The following is a 16,490-nucleotide window of genomic DNA, read 5'->3' as shown; positions in this document are numbered from 1 at the left end:
GGGCTGAATCTATAGGTCAATGACGGGCTGAATCTATAGATCAATGAGTGGCTGAATCTATAGGTCAATGAGTGGCTGAATCTATAGATCAATGAGGGGCTGAATCTATAGATCAATGACGGGCTGAATCTATAGGTCAATGACGGGCTGAATCTATAGATCAATGACGGGCGGTTGAACTAACCAATGCTGTCTGTATAATGACTAGTCTGTGGTATCTTCACGCTCTTTATCAACCCTTCTGTAGCTTACCTGTGTGTGTGTGTGTGTACAGGACGGGGAGGTGATAGGTATCAATACCCTCAAGGTGACGGCAGGAATCTCCTTCGCCATTCCTTCAGACCGGATCAGACGTTTTCTCACTGAGTCACAGCACAACAAACACAGTGCAGGTCTGCCTGCCTGTCACTCTGTCTGTCACTCACTCTGTCTGTCACTCACTCTGTCTGTCACTCACTCTGTCTGTCACTCACTCTGTCTGTCACTCACTCTGTCTGTCACTCACTCTGTCTGTCACTCTGTCTGTCACTCTGTCACTCTGTCACTCTGTCTGTCACTCTGTCTGTCACTCTGTCACTCTGTCTGTCACTCTGTCACTCTGTCTGTCACTCTGTCACTCTGTCACTCTGTCTGTCTGCCTGCCTGCCTGCCTGTCTGCCTGCCTGTCACTCTGTCACTCACTCTGTCTGTCACTCTGTCTGTCACTCTGTCTGTCACTCTGTCTGTCACTCTGTCTGTCTCTCTGTCTGTCACTCTGTCACTCTGTCTGTCTGTCTGCCTGCCTGCCTGCCTGCCTGCCTGCCTGCCTGCCTGCCTGTCTGTCTGTCTGCCTGCCTGCCTGTCACTCTGTCACTCACTCTGTCTGTCACTCTGTCTGTCACTCTGTCTGTCACTCTGTCTGTCACTCTGTCTGTCACTCTGTCTGTCACTCTGTCTGCCTGCCTGCCTGCCTGCCTGCCTGCCTGCCTGCCTGTCTGTCTGCCTGCCTGCCTGCCTGCCTGCCTGTCACTCTGTCTGTCACTCTGTCTATCACTCTGTCTGTCACTCTGTCTGTCACTCTGTCTGTCACTCTGTCACTCACTCTGTCACTCTGTCACTCTGTCACTCTGTCTGTCACTCTGTCACTCTGTCACTCTGTCTGTCTGTCACTCTGTCTGTCTGTCTGTCTGTCTGTCTGTCTGTCTGTCTGTCTGTCTGTCTGTCTGTCTGTCTGTCTGTCTGTCTGTCTGTGGTTTCGTGTGTGTGCGCCTAATGTGTGTGTCTGTGTTGTTGTCTAGGTAACCACAGAATGCTGAGTGGTCATTACCGCATTCCAGAACCCCAGTCAGATGCAGGTGACACACACACACACACGCACACACACACACACACACGCACACACACACACACACACGCACACACACACACACACACACACACACACACACACACACACACAACTGTGCAGGAATGTGAAAATAAAATGAAAATGGTGATTTCATAATGTGCTGTTTTTCTTTCATCAGTAACGACAGGAGTGAAGAAGAAGCGTCTGATTGGCATTAAGATGCTCACTGTCACAGATGGGTAAAACACACACACACACACACACACACACACACACACACACACACACACACACACACACACACACACACACACACACACACACACACACAGATGGGTAAAACACACACACACACACACACACACACACAGACACAGACACAGACACACACACACACACACACACACACACACACACACACACACACACACACACACACAGATGGGTAAAACACACACACACACACACACACACACACACACACACACACACACACACACACACACAGACGGGTAAAACACACACACACACACACACACACAGATGGGTAAAACACAGACACACACACACACACACACACACACACACACACACACACACACACACACACACAGACACACACAGATGGGTAAAACACACACACACACACACAGACACACACAGATGGGTAATACACAGACACACACACACACACACACACACACACACACACACACACAGACAGACACACACAGATGGGTAAAACACACACACACACACACACACACACACACACACACACAGACAGACACACACAGATGGGTAAAACACACACACACACAGACACACACAGATGGGTAAAACACAGACACACACACACACACACACACACACACACACACACACACACACAGATGGGTAAAACACACACACACTCTTTTTCCTGCCCTGTTGTGATATTAGTGTAGTGTAGTGATGTAACTTACTAATACTATAGTTCTATGGGCCCTAAAAAGGACCATAAACCTCATTCAATTAATTTAATTTGAAACTTTTAATTTAGAAATTTGGAGGCGGTTGTTTTTTAACTACAGTTTAGTCAACGGAGAAAAGCAGAAATGAAACATGTGAGATTATAAAGAGGTTCACTCTATATTTGTATCTGTGGATGGTCAGTGCCTCTCATCCATACCTCTGTCTATGGATGAGACAGTGGTTCCATTTCTCCAGGCCCATATATGTATATACATATATAGAGTGGGGCAAAATAGTATTTAGTCAGCCGCCAATTGTGCAAGTTCTCCCACTTAAAAAGACGAGAGAGGCCTGTAATTTTCATCATAGGTACACTTCAACTATGACAGACAGAATTAGAAAAAAAATACAGAAAATCACATTGTAGGATTTTTAATGAATTTATTTGCAAATGATGGTGGAAAATAATGTGTGTGTATATATATATATAATAATATACTGTAGTCTGGTAGAGGAGTAATCTAATTAATGTGTATTTATACTGTAGTCTGGTAGAGGAGTAATCTAATTAATGTGTATTTATACTGTAGTCTGGTAGAGGAGTAATCTAATTAATGTGTATTTATACTGTAGTCTGGTAGAGGAGTAATCTAATTAATGTGTATTTATACTGTAGTCTGGTAGAGGAGTAATCTAATTAATGTGTATTTATACTGTAGTCTGGTAGAGGAGTAATCTAATTAATGTGTATTTATACTGTAGTCTGGTAGAGGAGTAATCTAATTAATGTGTATTTATACTGTAGTCTGGTAGAGGAGTAATCTAATTAATGTGTATTTATACTGTAGTCTGGTAGAGGAGTAATCTAATTAATGTGTATTTATACTGTAGTCTGGTAGAGGAGTAATCTAATTAATGTGTATTTATACTGTAGTCTGGTAGAGGAGGTCTTCAATCTAATTAATGTGTATTTATACTGTAGTCTGGTAGAGGAGTAATCTAATTAATGTGTATTTATACTGTAGTCTGGTAGAGGAGTAATCTAATTAATGTGTATTTATACTGTAGTCTGGTAGAGGAGTAATCTAATTAATGTGTATTTATACTGTAGTCTGCTAGAGGAGTAATCTAATTAATGTGTATTTATACTGTAGTCTGGTAGAGGAGTAATCTAATTAATGTGTATTTATACTGTAGTCTGGTAGAGGAGTAATCTAATTAATGTGTATTTATACTGTAGTCTGGTAGAGGAGTAATCTAATTAATGTGTATTTATACTGTAGTCTGGTAGAGGAGGTCTTCAATCTAATTAATGTGTATTTATACTGTAGTCTGGTAGAGGAGTAATCTAATTAATGTGTATTTATACTGTAGTCTGGTAGAGGAGTAACCTAATTAATGTGTATTTATACTGTAGTCTGGTAGAGGAGTAATCTAATTAATGTGTATTTATACTGTAGTCTGGTAGAGGAGTAATCTAATTAATGTGTATTTATACTGTAGTCTCGTGGAGGAGTAATCTAATTAATGTGTATTTATACTGTAGTCTGGTAGAGGAGTAATCTAATTAATGTGTATTTATACTGTAGTCTGGTAGAGGAGTAATCTAATTAATGTGTATTTATACTGTAGTCTGGTAGAGGAGTAATCTAATTAATGTGTATTTATACTGTAGTCTGGTAGAGGAGTAATCTAATTAATGTGTATTTATACTGTAGTCTGGTAGAGGAGTAATCTAATTAATGTGTATTTATACTGTAGTCTGGTAGAGGAGTAATCTAATTAATGTGTATTTATACTGTAGTCTGGTAGAGGAGTAATCTAATTAATGTGTATTTATACTGTAGTCTGGTAGAGGAGTAATCTAATTAATGTGTATTTATACTGTAGTCTGGTAGAGGAGGTCTTCAATCTAATTAATGTGTATTTATACTGTAGTCTGGTAGAGGAGTAATCTAATTAATGTGTATTTATACTGTAGTCTGGTAGAGGAGTAATCTAATTAATGTATATTTATACTGTAGTCTGGTAGAGGAGTAATCTAATTAATGTGTATTTATACTGTAGTCTGGTAGAGGAGGTCTTCAATCTAATTAATGTGTATTTATACTGTAGTCTGGTAGAGGAGTAATCTAATTAATGTGTATTTATACTGTAGTCTGGTAGAGGAGTAATCTAATTAATGTGTATTTATACTGTAGTCTGGTAGAGGAGGTCTTCAATCTAATTAATGTGTATTTATACTGTAGTCTGGTAGAGTAGTAATCTAATTAATGTGTATTTATACTGTAGTCTGGTAGAGGAGTAATCTAATTAATGTGTATTTATACTGTAGTCTGGTAGAGGAGCAATCTAATTAATGTGTATTTATACTGTAGTCTGGTAGAGGAGGTCTTTAATCTAATTAATGTGTATTTATACTGTAGTCTGGTAGAGGAGTAATCTAATTAATGTGTATTTATACTGTAGTCTGGTAGAGGAGGTCTTTAATCTAATTAATGTGTATTTATACTGTAGTCTGGTAGAGGAGGTCTTTAATCTAATTAATGTGTATTTATACTGTAGTCTGGTAGAGGAGTGATCTAATTAATGTGTATTTATACTGTAGTCTGGTAGAGGAGTAATCTAATTAATGTGTATTTATACTGTAGTCTGGTAGAGGAGTAATCTAATTAATGTGTATTTATACTGTAGTCTGGTAGAGGAGGTCTTTAATCTAATTAATGTGTATTTATACTGTAGTCTGGTAGAGGAGTAATCTAATTAATGTGTATTTATACTGTAGTCTGGTAGAGGAGGTCTTTAATCTAATTAATGTGTATTTATACTGTAGTCTGGTAGAGGAGTAATCTAATTAATGTGTATTTATACTGTAGTCTGGTAGAGGAGTAATCTAATTAATGTGTATTTATACTGTAGTCTGGTAGAGGAGTAATCTAATTAATGTGTATTTATACTGTAGTCTGGTAGAGGAGTAATCTAATTAATGTGTATTTATACTGTAGTCTGGTAGAGGAGTAATCTAATTAATGTGTATTTATACTGTAGTCTGGTAGAGGAGTAATCTAATTAATGTGTATTTATACTGTAGTCTGGTAGAGGAGTAATCTAATTAATGTGTATTTATACTGTAGTCTGGTAGAGGGGTAATCTAATTAATGTGTATTTATACTGTAGTCTGGTAGAGGAGCAATCTAATTAATGTGTATTTATACTGTAGTCTGGTAGAGGAGTAATCTAATTAATGTGTATTTATACTGTAGTCTGGTAGAGGGGTAATCTAATTAATGTGTATTTATACTGTAGTCTGGTAGAGGATGTCTTTAATCTAATTAATGTGTATTTATACTGTAGTCTGGTAGAGAAGTAATCTAATTAATGTGTATTTATACTGTAGTCTGGTAGAGGAGTAATCTAATTAATGTGTATTTATACTGTAGTCTGGTAGAGGAGGTCTTTAATCTAATTAATGTGTATTTATACTGTAGTCTGGTAGAGGAGTGATCTAATTAATGTGTATTTATACTGTAGTCTGGTAGAGGAGGTCTTCAATCTAATTAATGTGTATTTATACTGTAGTCTCGTGGAGGAGATGAAGAGGCAGAATCCTGACTTCCCTGATGATGTCACCAGTGGAGTGTTGGTCCATCAAGTTATACCTGAGTCCCCCGCGCACAGGTAGGTGTTTTCATACACACACACACACACACACACATATGCAAAGATGCAGCACAAACACACAGTGACACACACACACGGACACACACACACGGACGCACACACACAGTGACACACCTCAAAGGCCCTGATTGGAGCGAAAGGAGGAATGGATTAATACAATTGGTTTATCTGTTATATCAAAAAAACGTAGTTTAGCTAGCTAGCCTATCAAAGGGCAAGGTTGAGCCATCACTGTACCAATGTGGAAGAAGCCTTCTTTAGGAACCGACGACCAATGAGAACCTCTCGTTTTTTTTCTACAAAAGGGGCGGGATAGAGGCCGGTGACGTGATCCTCAAGCTGAACGGCCGCCCACTCAGGACCACCGACGAGCTGCAGGGGGCGTTGCTAGGCGACGGGCCCCTCCTCCTGGAGGTTCGTCGCGGCGACGACGAGCTGCTTTTCCACATAGAGCCCCACGTCGTCATGCAGTGAGGAGGCGGAGTCATGGACCAGGGAAATGGAGTTAGAGTTGTTTTTGTTTTTTGCAGAGTTTGGGGGGGGGGGTCAATTCCAATTAAAAAGGTAGTCAAAGTCAATTCAGGAAGTGATTTCGATTTAAACTAAATAAATCGCTTTTACTTTTCAGTTTATTGGGAAGTCGTTGAAAATAGATGGCCTTTTTGCAATTGGGATTTAAATGTAGGACATGAATTGACCTTCAGTTGGAATTCAGAACGACCCTGTTTTAATGTTGTTATGCGTTTTGACTGTGTTCTCTGTGGTGACTGGGCTGGACTCACTACAGATGTACAGATGTACTGCCTGCTTCCCAAAAGTTGGGCACCATATGCCCTACCTATAGTGGACACAATGTTCCCTACCTATAGTGGACACTATGTTCCATACCTGTAGTGGACACCATATTCCCTACCTGTAGTGGACACTATGTTCCCTACCTATAGTGGACACCATATTCCCTACCTGTAGTGGACACTATGTTCCCTACCTATAGTGCTTGTAACCAGGGCACTAGAGCCCATTGGTTGCCTAACAACTTCATAGTTTAGCCTGGTTGCTAGGCGGTTGCTAGGCGGTTGCTAGGCCATTTCTGATATATGTATGTCCAAATGTATTCCTTATGTACTGCACTACTTTGGACTAGGACCCTACATAGTGAACTACTTCCCTATTCCTTAAGTAGTGCACTACTTTGGACTAGGACCCTACATAGTGAACTAGTTCCCTATTCCTTATGTAGTGCACTACTTTGGACCAGGATGCTACATAGTGAACTAGAGCCTTATTCCTTATGTAGTGCACTACTTTGGACCAGGACCCATAGGACTCTCCCATAGGGCTCTGGTCTAAAGTAGTGCACTACATAGGGAATAGGGCTCTGGTCTAAAGTAGTGCACTACATAGGGAATAGGGCCCTGGTCTAAAGTAGTGCACTATATAGGGAATGGTCTAAAGTAGTGTACTCCATAGGGAATAGGGCTCAGGTCTAAAGTAGTGTACTCTATAGGGAATAGGGCTCTGGTCTAAAGTAGTGCACTATATAGGGAATAGGGCTCTGGTCTAAAGTAGTGCACTATGTAGGGTTTAGGGTGCCATTTGGGATTAATTCACTATAAACAGACATGGATACTTTCAGAGAGAGATGGAGATAGAGGAGGAGGATGTGTTTTTTAAGGACCCTTCTGCCCTTAAACCTCATAGTTGAGCCTGGTTGCTAGGCCGTTTTATGCTGTACTGTATGTATGTTCATATAAACATGAGTAAATAAAGTTCATATTTCAAAATCTAGTGACGGATTTATTCCTACATTGTGATATTTACATAAATAATGTGCAGTATGTCATGACACACAGCCGTTTATCCGCAAACCTAGCTACTGGTGGACTGAATGGAAACCCAGCTACTGGTGGACTGAATAGAAACCTAGCTACTGGTGGACTGAATGGAAACCTAGCTACTGGTGGACTGAATGGAAACCTAGCTACTGGTGGACTGAATAGAAACCTAGCTACTGGTGGACTGAATGGAAACCTAGCTACTGGTGGACTGAATGGAAACCCAGCTACTGGTGGACTGAATGGAAACCTAGCTACTGGTGGACTGAATGGAAACCCAGCTACTGGTTAACTGAATGGAAACCCAGCTACTGGTGGACTGAATGGTGGACTGAATGGACTACTGGTGGACTGAATGGAAACCTCGCAACTGGTGGACTGAATGGAAACCTAGCTACTGGTGGACTGAATGGACTACTGGTGGACTGAATGGAAACCTAGCAACTGGTGGACTGAATGGAAACCTAGCTACTGGTGGACTGAATGGAAACCTAGCTACTGGTGGACTGAATGGAAACCTAGCTACTGGTGGACTGAATGGAAACCTAACTACTGGTGGACAGAATGGAAACCTAGATACTGGTGGACTGAATGGAAACCCAGCTACTGGTGGACTGAATAGACTACTGGTGGACTGAATGGAAACCCAGCTACTGGTGGACTGAATGGAAACCTAGCTACTGGTGGACTGAATGGAAACCTAGCTACTGGTGGACTGAATGGAAACCTAGCTACTGGTGGACTGAATGGAAACCTAGATACTGGTGGACTGAATGGAAACCCAGCTACTGGTGGACTGAATGGAATCCTAGATACTGGTGGACTGAATAGAAACCTAGCTACTGGTGGACTGAATGGAAACCTAGATACTGGTGGACTGAATGGAAACCCAGCTACTGGTGGACTGAATAGACTACTGGTGGACTGAATGGAAACCCAGCTACTGGTGGACTGAATGGAAATCTAGCTACTGGTGGACTGAATGGAAACCTAGCCACCGGTGGACTGAATGGAAACCTAGCTAGTGGTGGACTGAATGGAAACCTAGCTACTGGTGGACTGAATGGAAACCTAGCTACTGGTGGACTGAATGGAAACCTAACTACTGGTGGACAGAATGGAAACCTAGATACTGGTGGACTGAATGGAAACCCAGCTACTGGTGGACTGAATAGACTACTGGTGGACTGAATGGAAACCCAGCTACTGGTGGACTGAATGGAAACCTAGCTACTGGTGGACTGAATGGAAACCTAGCTACTGGTGGACTGAATAGAAACCTAGCTACTGGTGGACTGAATAGAAACCCAGCTACTGGTGGACTGAATGGATACCCAGCTACTGGTGGACTGAATGGAAACCCAGCTACTGGTGGACTGAATGGTGGACTGAATGGACTACTGGTGGACTGAATGGAAACCTCGCAACTGGTGGACTGAATGGAAACCTAGCTACTGGTGGACTGAATGGACTACTGGTGGACTGAATGGAAACCTAGCAACTGGTGGACTGAATGGAAACCTAGCTACTGGTGGACTGAATGGAAACCTAGCTACTGGTGGACTGAATGGAAACCTAGCTACTGGTGGACTGAATGGAAACCTAGCTACTGGTGGACTGAATGGAAACCTAACTACTGGTGGACAGAATGGAAACCTAGATACTGGTGGACTGAATGGAAACCCAGCTACTGGTGGACTGAATAGACTACTGGTGGACTGAATGGAAACCCAGCTACTGGTGGACTGAATGGAAACCTAGCTACTGGTGGACTGAATGGAAACCTAGCTACTGGTGGACTGAATGGAAACCTAGCTACTGGTGGACTGAATGGAAACCTAGCTACTGGTGGACTGAATGGAAACCTAGATACTGGTGGACTGAATGGAAACCCAGCTACTGGTGGACTGAATGGAATCCTATATACTGGTGGACTGAATAGAAACCTAGCTACTGGTGGACTGAATGGAAACCTAGATACTGGTGGACTGAATGGAAACCCAGCTACTGGTGGACTGAATAGACTACTGGTGGACTGAATGGAAACCCAGCTACTGGTGGACTGAATGGAAATCTAGCTACTGGTGGACTGAATGGAAACCTAGCCACCGGTGGACTGAATGGAAACCTAGCTAGTGGTGGACTGAATGGACTACTGGTGGACTGAATGGAAACCTAGCTACTGGTGGACTGAATGGAAACCTAGCTACTGGTGGACTGAATGGAAACCTAGCTACTGGTGGACTGAACGGAAACCTAGCTACTGGTGGACTGAATGGAAACCTAGCTACTGGTGGACTGAATGGAAACCTAGCTACTGGTGGACTGAATGGAAACCAGCTACTGGTGGACTGAATGGAAACCCAGCTACTGGTGGACTGAATGGAAACCTAGCTACTGGTGAACTGAATGGAAACCTAGCTATTGGTGGACTGAATGGAAACCTAGCTACTGGTGGACTGAATTGAAACCTAGCTACTGGTGGACTGAATGGAAACCTAGCTACTGGTGGACTGAATGGAAACCTAACTACTGGTGGACAGAATGGAAACCTAGATACTGGTGGACTGAATGGAAACCCAGCTACTGGTGGACTGAATAGACTACTGGTGGACTGAATGGAAACCCAGCTACTGGTGGACTGAATGGAAACCTAGCTACTGGTGGACTGAATGGAAACCTAGCTACTGGTGGACTGAATGGAAACCTAGCTACTGGTGGACTGAATGGAAACCTAGATACTGGTGGACTGAATGGAAACCCAGCTACTGGTGGACTGAATGGAATCCTAGATACTGGTGGACTGAATAGAAACCTAGCTACTGGTGGACTGAATGGAAACCTAGATACTGGTGGACTGAATGGAAATCCAGCTACTGGTGGACTGAATAGACTACTGGTGGACTGAATGGAAACCCAGCTACTGGTGGACTGAATGGAAATCTAGCTACTGGTGGACTGAATGGAAACCTAGCCACCGGTGGACTGAATGGAAACCTAGCTAGTGGTGGACTGAATGGAAACCTAGCTACTGGTGGACTGAATGGAAACCTAGCTACTGGTGGACTGAATAGAAACCTAGCTACTGGTGGACTGAATAGAAACCCAGCTACTGGTGGACTGAATGGATACCCAGCTACTGGTGGACTGAATGGTGGACTGAATGGACTACTGGTGGACTGAATGGAAACCTCGCAACTGGTGGACTGAATGGAAACCTAGCTACTGGTGGACTGAATGGACTACTGGTGGACTGAATGGAAACCTAGCAACTGGTGGACTTAATGGAAACCTAGCTACTGGTGGACTGAATGGAAACCTAGCTACTGGTGGACTGAATGGAAACCTAGCTACTGGTGGACTGAATGGAAACCTAGCTACTGGTGGACTGAATGGAAACCTAACTACTGGTGGACAGAATGGAAACCTAGATACTGGTGGACTGAATGGAAACCCAGCTACTGGTGGACTGAATAGACTACTGGTGGACTGAATGGAAACCCAGCTACTGGTGGACTGAATGGAAACCTAGCTACTGGTGGACTGAATGGAAACCTAGCTACTGGTGGACTGAATGGAAACCTAGCTACTGGTGGACTGAATGGAAACCTAGATACTGGTGGACTGAATGGAAACCCAGCTACTGGTGGACTGAATGGAATCCTAGATACTGGTGGACTGAATAGAAACCTAGCTACTGGTGGACTGAATGGAAACCTAGATACTGGTGGACTGAATGGAAACCCAGCTACTGGTGGACTGAATAGACTACTGGTGGACTGAATGGAAACCCAGCTACTGGTGGACTGAATGGAAACCTAGCTACTGGTGGACTGAATGGAAACCTAGCTACTGGTGGACTGAATGGAAACCCAGCTACTGGTGGACTGAATGGAAACCTAGCTACTGGTGGACTGAATGGAAACCCAGCTACTGGTTAACTGAATGGAAACCCAGCTACTGGTGGACTGAATGGTGGACTGAATGGACTACTGGTGGACTGAATGGAAACCTCGCAACTGGTGGACTGAATGGAAACCTAGCTACTGGTGGACTGAATGGACTACTGGTGGACTGAATGGAAACCTAGCAACTGGTGGACTGAATGGAAACCTAGCTACTGGTGGACTGAATGGAAACCTAGCTACTGGTGGACTGAATGGAAACCTAGCTACTGGTGGACTGAATGGAAACCTAGCTACTGGTGGACTGAATGGAAACCTAACTACTGGTGGACAGAATGGAAACCTAGATACTGGTGGACTGAATGGAAACCCAGCTACTGGTGGACTGAATAGACTACTGGTGGACTGAATGGAAACCCAGCTACTGGTGGACTGAATGGAAACCTAGCTACTGGTGGACTGAATGGAAACCTAGCTACTGGTGGACTGAATGGAAACCTAGCTACTGGTGGACTGAATGGAAACCTAGCTACTGGTGGACTGAATGGAAACCCAGCTACTGGTGGACTGAATGGAATCCTAGATACTGGTGGACTGCATAGAAACCTAGCTACTGGTGGACTGAATGGAAACCTAGATACTGGTGGACTGAATGGAAACCCAGCTACTGGTGGACTGAATAGACTACTGGTGGACTGAATGGAAACCCAGCTACTGGTGGACTGAATGGAAATCTAGCTACTGGTGGACTGAATGGAAACCTAGCCACCGGTGGACTGAATGGAAACCTAGCTAGTGGTGGACTGAATGGAAACCTAGCTACTGGTGGACTGAATGGAAACCTAGCTACTGGTGGACTGAATAGAAACCTAGCTACTGGTGGACTGAATAGAAACCCAGCTACTGGTGGACTGAATGGATACCCAGCTACTGGTGGACTGAATGGAAACCCAGCTACTGGTGGACTGAATGGACTACTGGTGGACTGAATGGAAACCTCGCAACTGGTGGACTGAATGGAAACCTAGCTACTGGTGGACTGAATGGACTACTGGTGGACTGAATGGAAACCTAGCAACTGGTGGACTGAATGGAAACCTAGCTACTGGTGGACTGAATGGAAACCTAGCTACTGGTGGACTGAATGGAAACCTAGCTACTGGTGGACTGAATGGAAACCTAGCTACTGGTGGACTGAATGGAAACCTAACTACTGGTGGACAGAATGGAAACCTAGATACTGGTGGACTGAATGGAAACCCAGCTACTGGTGGACTGAATAGACTACTGGTGGACTGAATGGAAACCCAGCTACTGGTGGACTGAATGGAAACCTAGCTACTGGTGGACTGAATGGAAACCTAGCTACTGGTGGACTGAATGGAAACCTAGCTACTGGTGGACTGAATGGAAACCTAGCTACTGGTGGACTGAATGGAAACCTAGATACTGGTGGACTGAATGGAAACCCAGCTACTGGTGGACTGAATGGAATCCTATATACTGGTGGACTGAATAGAAACCTAGCTACTGGTGGACTGAATGGAAACCTAGATACTGGTGGACTGAATGGAAACCCAGCTACTGGTGGACTGAATAGACTACTGGTGGACTGAATGGAAACCCAGCTACTGGTGGACTGAATGGAAATCTAGCTACTGGTGGACTGAATGGAAACCTAGCCACCGGTGGACTGAATGGAAACCTAGCTAGTGGTGGACTGAATGGACTACTGGTGGACTGAATGGAAACCTAGCTACTGGTGGACTGAATGGAAACCTAGCTACTGGTGGACTGAATGGAAACCTAGCTACTGGTGGACTGAACGGAAACCTAGCTACTGGTGGACTGAATGGAAACCTAGCTACTGGTGGACTGAATGGAAACCTAGCTACTGGTGGACTGAATGGAAACCAGCTACTGGTGGACTGAATGGAAACCCAGCTACTGGTGGACTGAATGGAAACCTAGCTACTGGTGGACTGAATGGAAACCTAGCTATTGGTGGACTGAATGGAAACCTAGCTACTGGTGGACTGAATTGAAACCTAGCTACTGGTGGACTGAATGGAAACCTAGCTACTGGTGGACTGAATGGAAACCTAACTACTGGTGGACAGAATGGAAACCTAGATACTGGTGGACTGAATGGAAACCCAGCTACTGGTGGACTGAATAGACTACTGGTGGACTGAATGGAAACCCAGCTACTGGTGGACTGAATGGAAACCTAGCTACTGGTGGACTGAATGGAAACCTAGCTACTGGTGGACTGAATGGAAACCTAGCTACTGGTGGACTGAATGGAAACCTAGATACTGGTGGACTGAATGGAAACCCAGCTACTGGTGGACTGAATGGAATCCTAGATACTGGTGGACTGAATAGAAACCTAGCTACTGGTGGACTGAATGGAAACCTAGATACTGGTGGACTGAATGGAAATCCAGCTACTGGTGGACTGAATAGACTACTGGTGGACTGAATGGAAACCCAGCTACTGGTGGACTGAATGGAAATCTAGCTACTGGTGGACTGAATGGAAACCTAGCCACCGGTGGACTGAATGGAAACCTAGCTAGTGGTGGACTGAATGGAAACCTAGCTACTGGTGGACTGAATGGAAACCTAGCTACTGGTGGACTGAATAGAAACCTAGCTACTGGTGGACTGAATAGAAACCCAGCTACTGGTGGACTGAATGGATACCCAGCTACTGGTGGACTGAATGGAAACCCAGCTACTGGTGGACTGAATGGTGGACTGAATGGACTACTGGTGGACTGAATGGAAACCTCGCAACTGGTGGACTGAATGGAAACCTAGCTACTGGTGGACTGAATGGACTACTGGTGGACTGAATGGAAACCTAGCAACTGGTGGACTTAATGGAAACCTAGCTACTGGTGGACTGAATGGAAACCTAGCTACTGGTGGACTGAATGGAAACCTAGCTACTGGTGGACTGAATGGAAACCTAACTACTGGTGGACAGAATGGAAACCTAGATACTGGTTGACTGAATGGAAACCCAGCTACTGGTGGACTGAATAGACTACTGGTGGACTGAATGGAAACCCAGCTACTGGTGGACTGAATGGAAACCTAGCTACTGGTGGACTGAATGGAAACCTAGCTACTGGTGGACTGAATGGAAACCTAGCTACTGGTGGACTGAATGGAAACCTAGATACTGGTGGACTGAATGGAAACCTAGCCACCGGTGGACTGAATGGAAACCTAGCTAGTGGTGGACTGAATGGAAACCTAGCTACTGGTGGACTGAATGGAAACCTAGCTACTGGTGGACTGAATAGAAACCTAGCTACTGGTGGACTGAATAGAAACCCAGCTACTGGTGGACTGAATGGATACCCAGCTACTGGTGGACTGAATGGAATCCCAGCTACTGGTGGACTGAATGGTGGACTGAATGGACTACTGGTGGACTGAATGGAAACCTCGCAACTGGTGGACTGAATGGAAACCTAGCTACTGGTGGACTGAATGGACTACTGGTGGACTGAATGGAAACCTAGCAACTGGTGGACTTAATGGAAACCTAGCTACTGGTGGACTGAATGGAAACCTAGCTACTGGTGGACTGAATGGAAACCTAGCTACTGGTGGACTGAATGGAAACCTAGCTACTGGTGGACTGAATGGAAACCTAACTACTGGTGGACAGAATGGAAACCTAGATACTGGTGGACTGAATGGAAACCCAGCTACTGGTGGACTGAATAGACTACTGGTGGACTGAATGGAAACCCAGCTACTGGTGGACTGAATGGAAACCTAGCTACTGGTGGACTGAATGGAAACCTAGCTACTGGTGGACTGAATGGAAACCTAGCTACTGGTGGACTGAATGGAAACCTAGATACTGGTGGACTGAATGGAAACCCAGCTACTGGTGGACTGAATGGAATCCTAGATACTGGTGGACTGAATAGAAACCTAGCTACTGGTGGACTGAATGGAAACCTAGATACTGGTGGACTGAATGGAAACCCAGCTACTGGTGGACTGAATAGACTACTGGTGGACTGAATGGAAACCCAGCTACTGGTGGACTGAATGGAAATCTAGCTACTGGTGGACTGAATGGAAACCTAGCCACCGGTGGACTGAATGGAAACCTAGCTAGTGGTGGACTGAATGGACTACTGGTGGACTGAATGGAAACCTAGCTACTGGTGGACTGAATGGAAACCTAGCTACTGGTGGACTGAATGGAAACCTAGCTACTGGTGGACTGAACGGAAACTGAACGGAAACTGAACGGAAACCTAGCTACTGGTGGACTGAATGGAAACCTAGCTACTGGTGGACTGAATGGAAACCTAGCTACTGGTGGACTGAATGGAAACCAGCTACTGGTGGACTGAATGGAAACCCAGCTACTGGTGGACTGAATGGAAACCTAGCTACTGGTGGACTGAATGGAAACCTAGCTATTGGTGGACTGAATGGAAACCTAGCTACTGGTGGACTGAATTGAAACCTAGCTACTGGTGGACTGAATGGAAACCTAGCTACTGGTGGACTGAATGGAAACCTAGCTACTGGTGGACTGAATGGACTACTGGTGGACTGAATGGAAACCTAGCTACTTGTGGACTGAATGGAAACCTAGCTACTGGTGGACTGAATGGAAACCTAGCTACTGGTGGACTGAATGGAAACCTAGCTACTGGTGGACTGAATGGAAACCTAGCTACTGGTGGACTGTGGGCTACACACAGAGGGTTAACTACATCACTACACTGTACAGAGGACTGGCTA

The 16,490-nt window shown here is 44.3% G+C and overlaps 1 protein-coding gene across 1 annotated transcript in view; it reads left to right on the top strand.

The window, feature by feature from the left end:
- The window catches only part of LOC110511317 (serine protease HTRA3-like), a 19,348-nt gene extending 11,995 nt beyond the window's left edge, over positions 1-7,353 (top strand). Inside the window, exons 7-10 of the mRNA XM_036934321.1 lie at positions 275-386; positions 1,515-1,566; positions 5,861-5,959; positions 6,268-7,353. Coding sequence (XP_036790216.1) covers positions 275-386; positions 1,515-1,566; positions 5,861-5,959; positions 6,268-6,436 — 432 coding nt within the window. The 3' untranslated portion in view covers positions 6,437-7,353. The remainder of the gene's footprint in view (positions 1-274; positions 387-1,514; positions 1,567-5,860; positions 5,960-6,267) is intronic.
- The last annotated feature ends 9,137 nt before the right edge of the window (positions 7,354-16,490 follow it).

Source organism: Oncorhynchus mykiss, chromosome 10, assembly GCF_013265735.2.
Source record: "Oncorhynchus mykiss isolate Arlee chromosome 10, USDA_OmykA_1.1, whole genome shotgun sequence".
NCBI classification, from domain to species: Eukaryota; Metazoa; Chordata; class Actinopteri; order Salmoniformes; family Salmonidae; genus Oncorhynchus; species Oncorhynchus mykiss.
The sequence above is the reverse complement of the archived record's forward strand: the minus strand, read 5'-3'. Positions and strand labels throughout refer to the sequence as shown.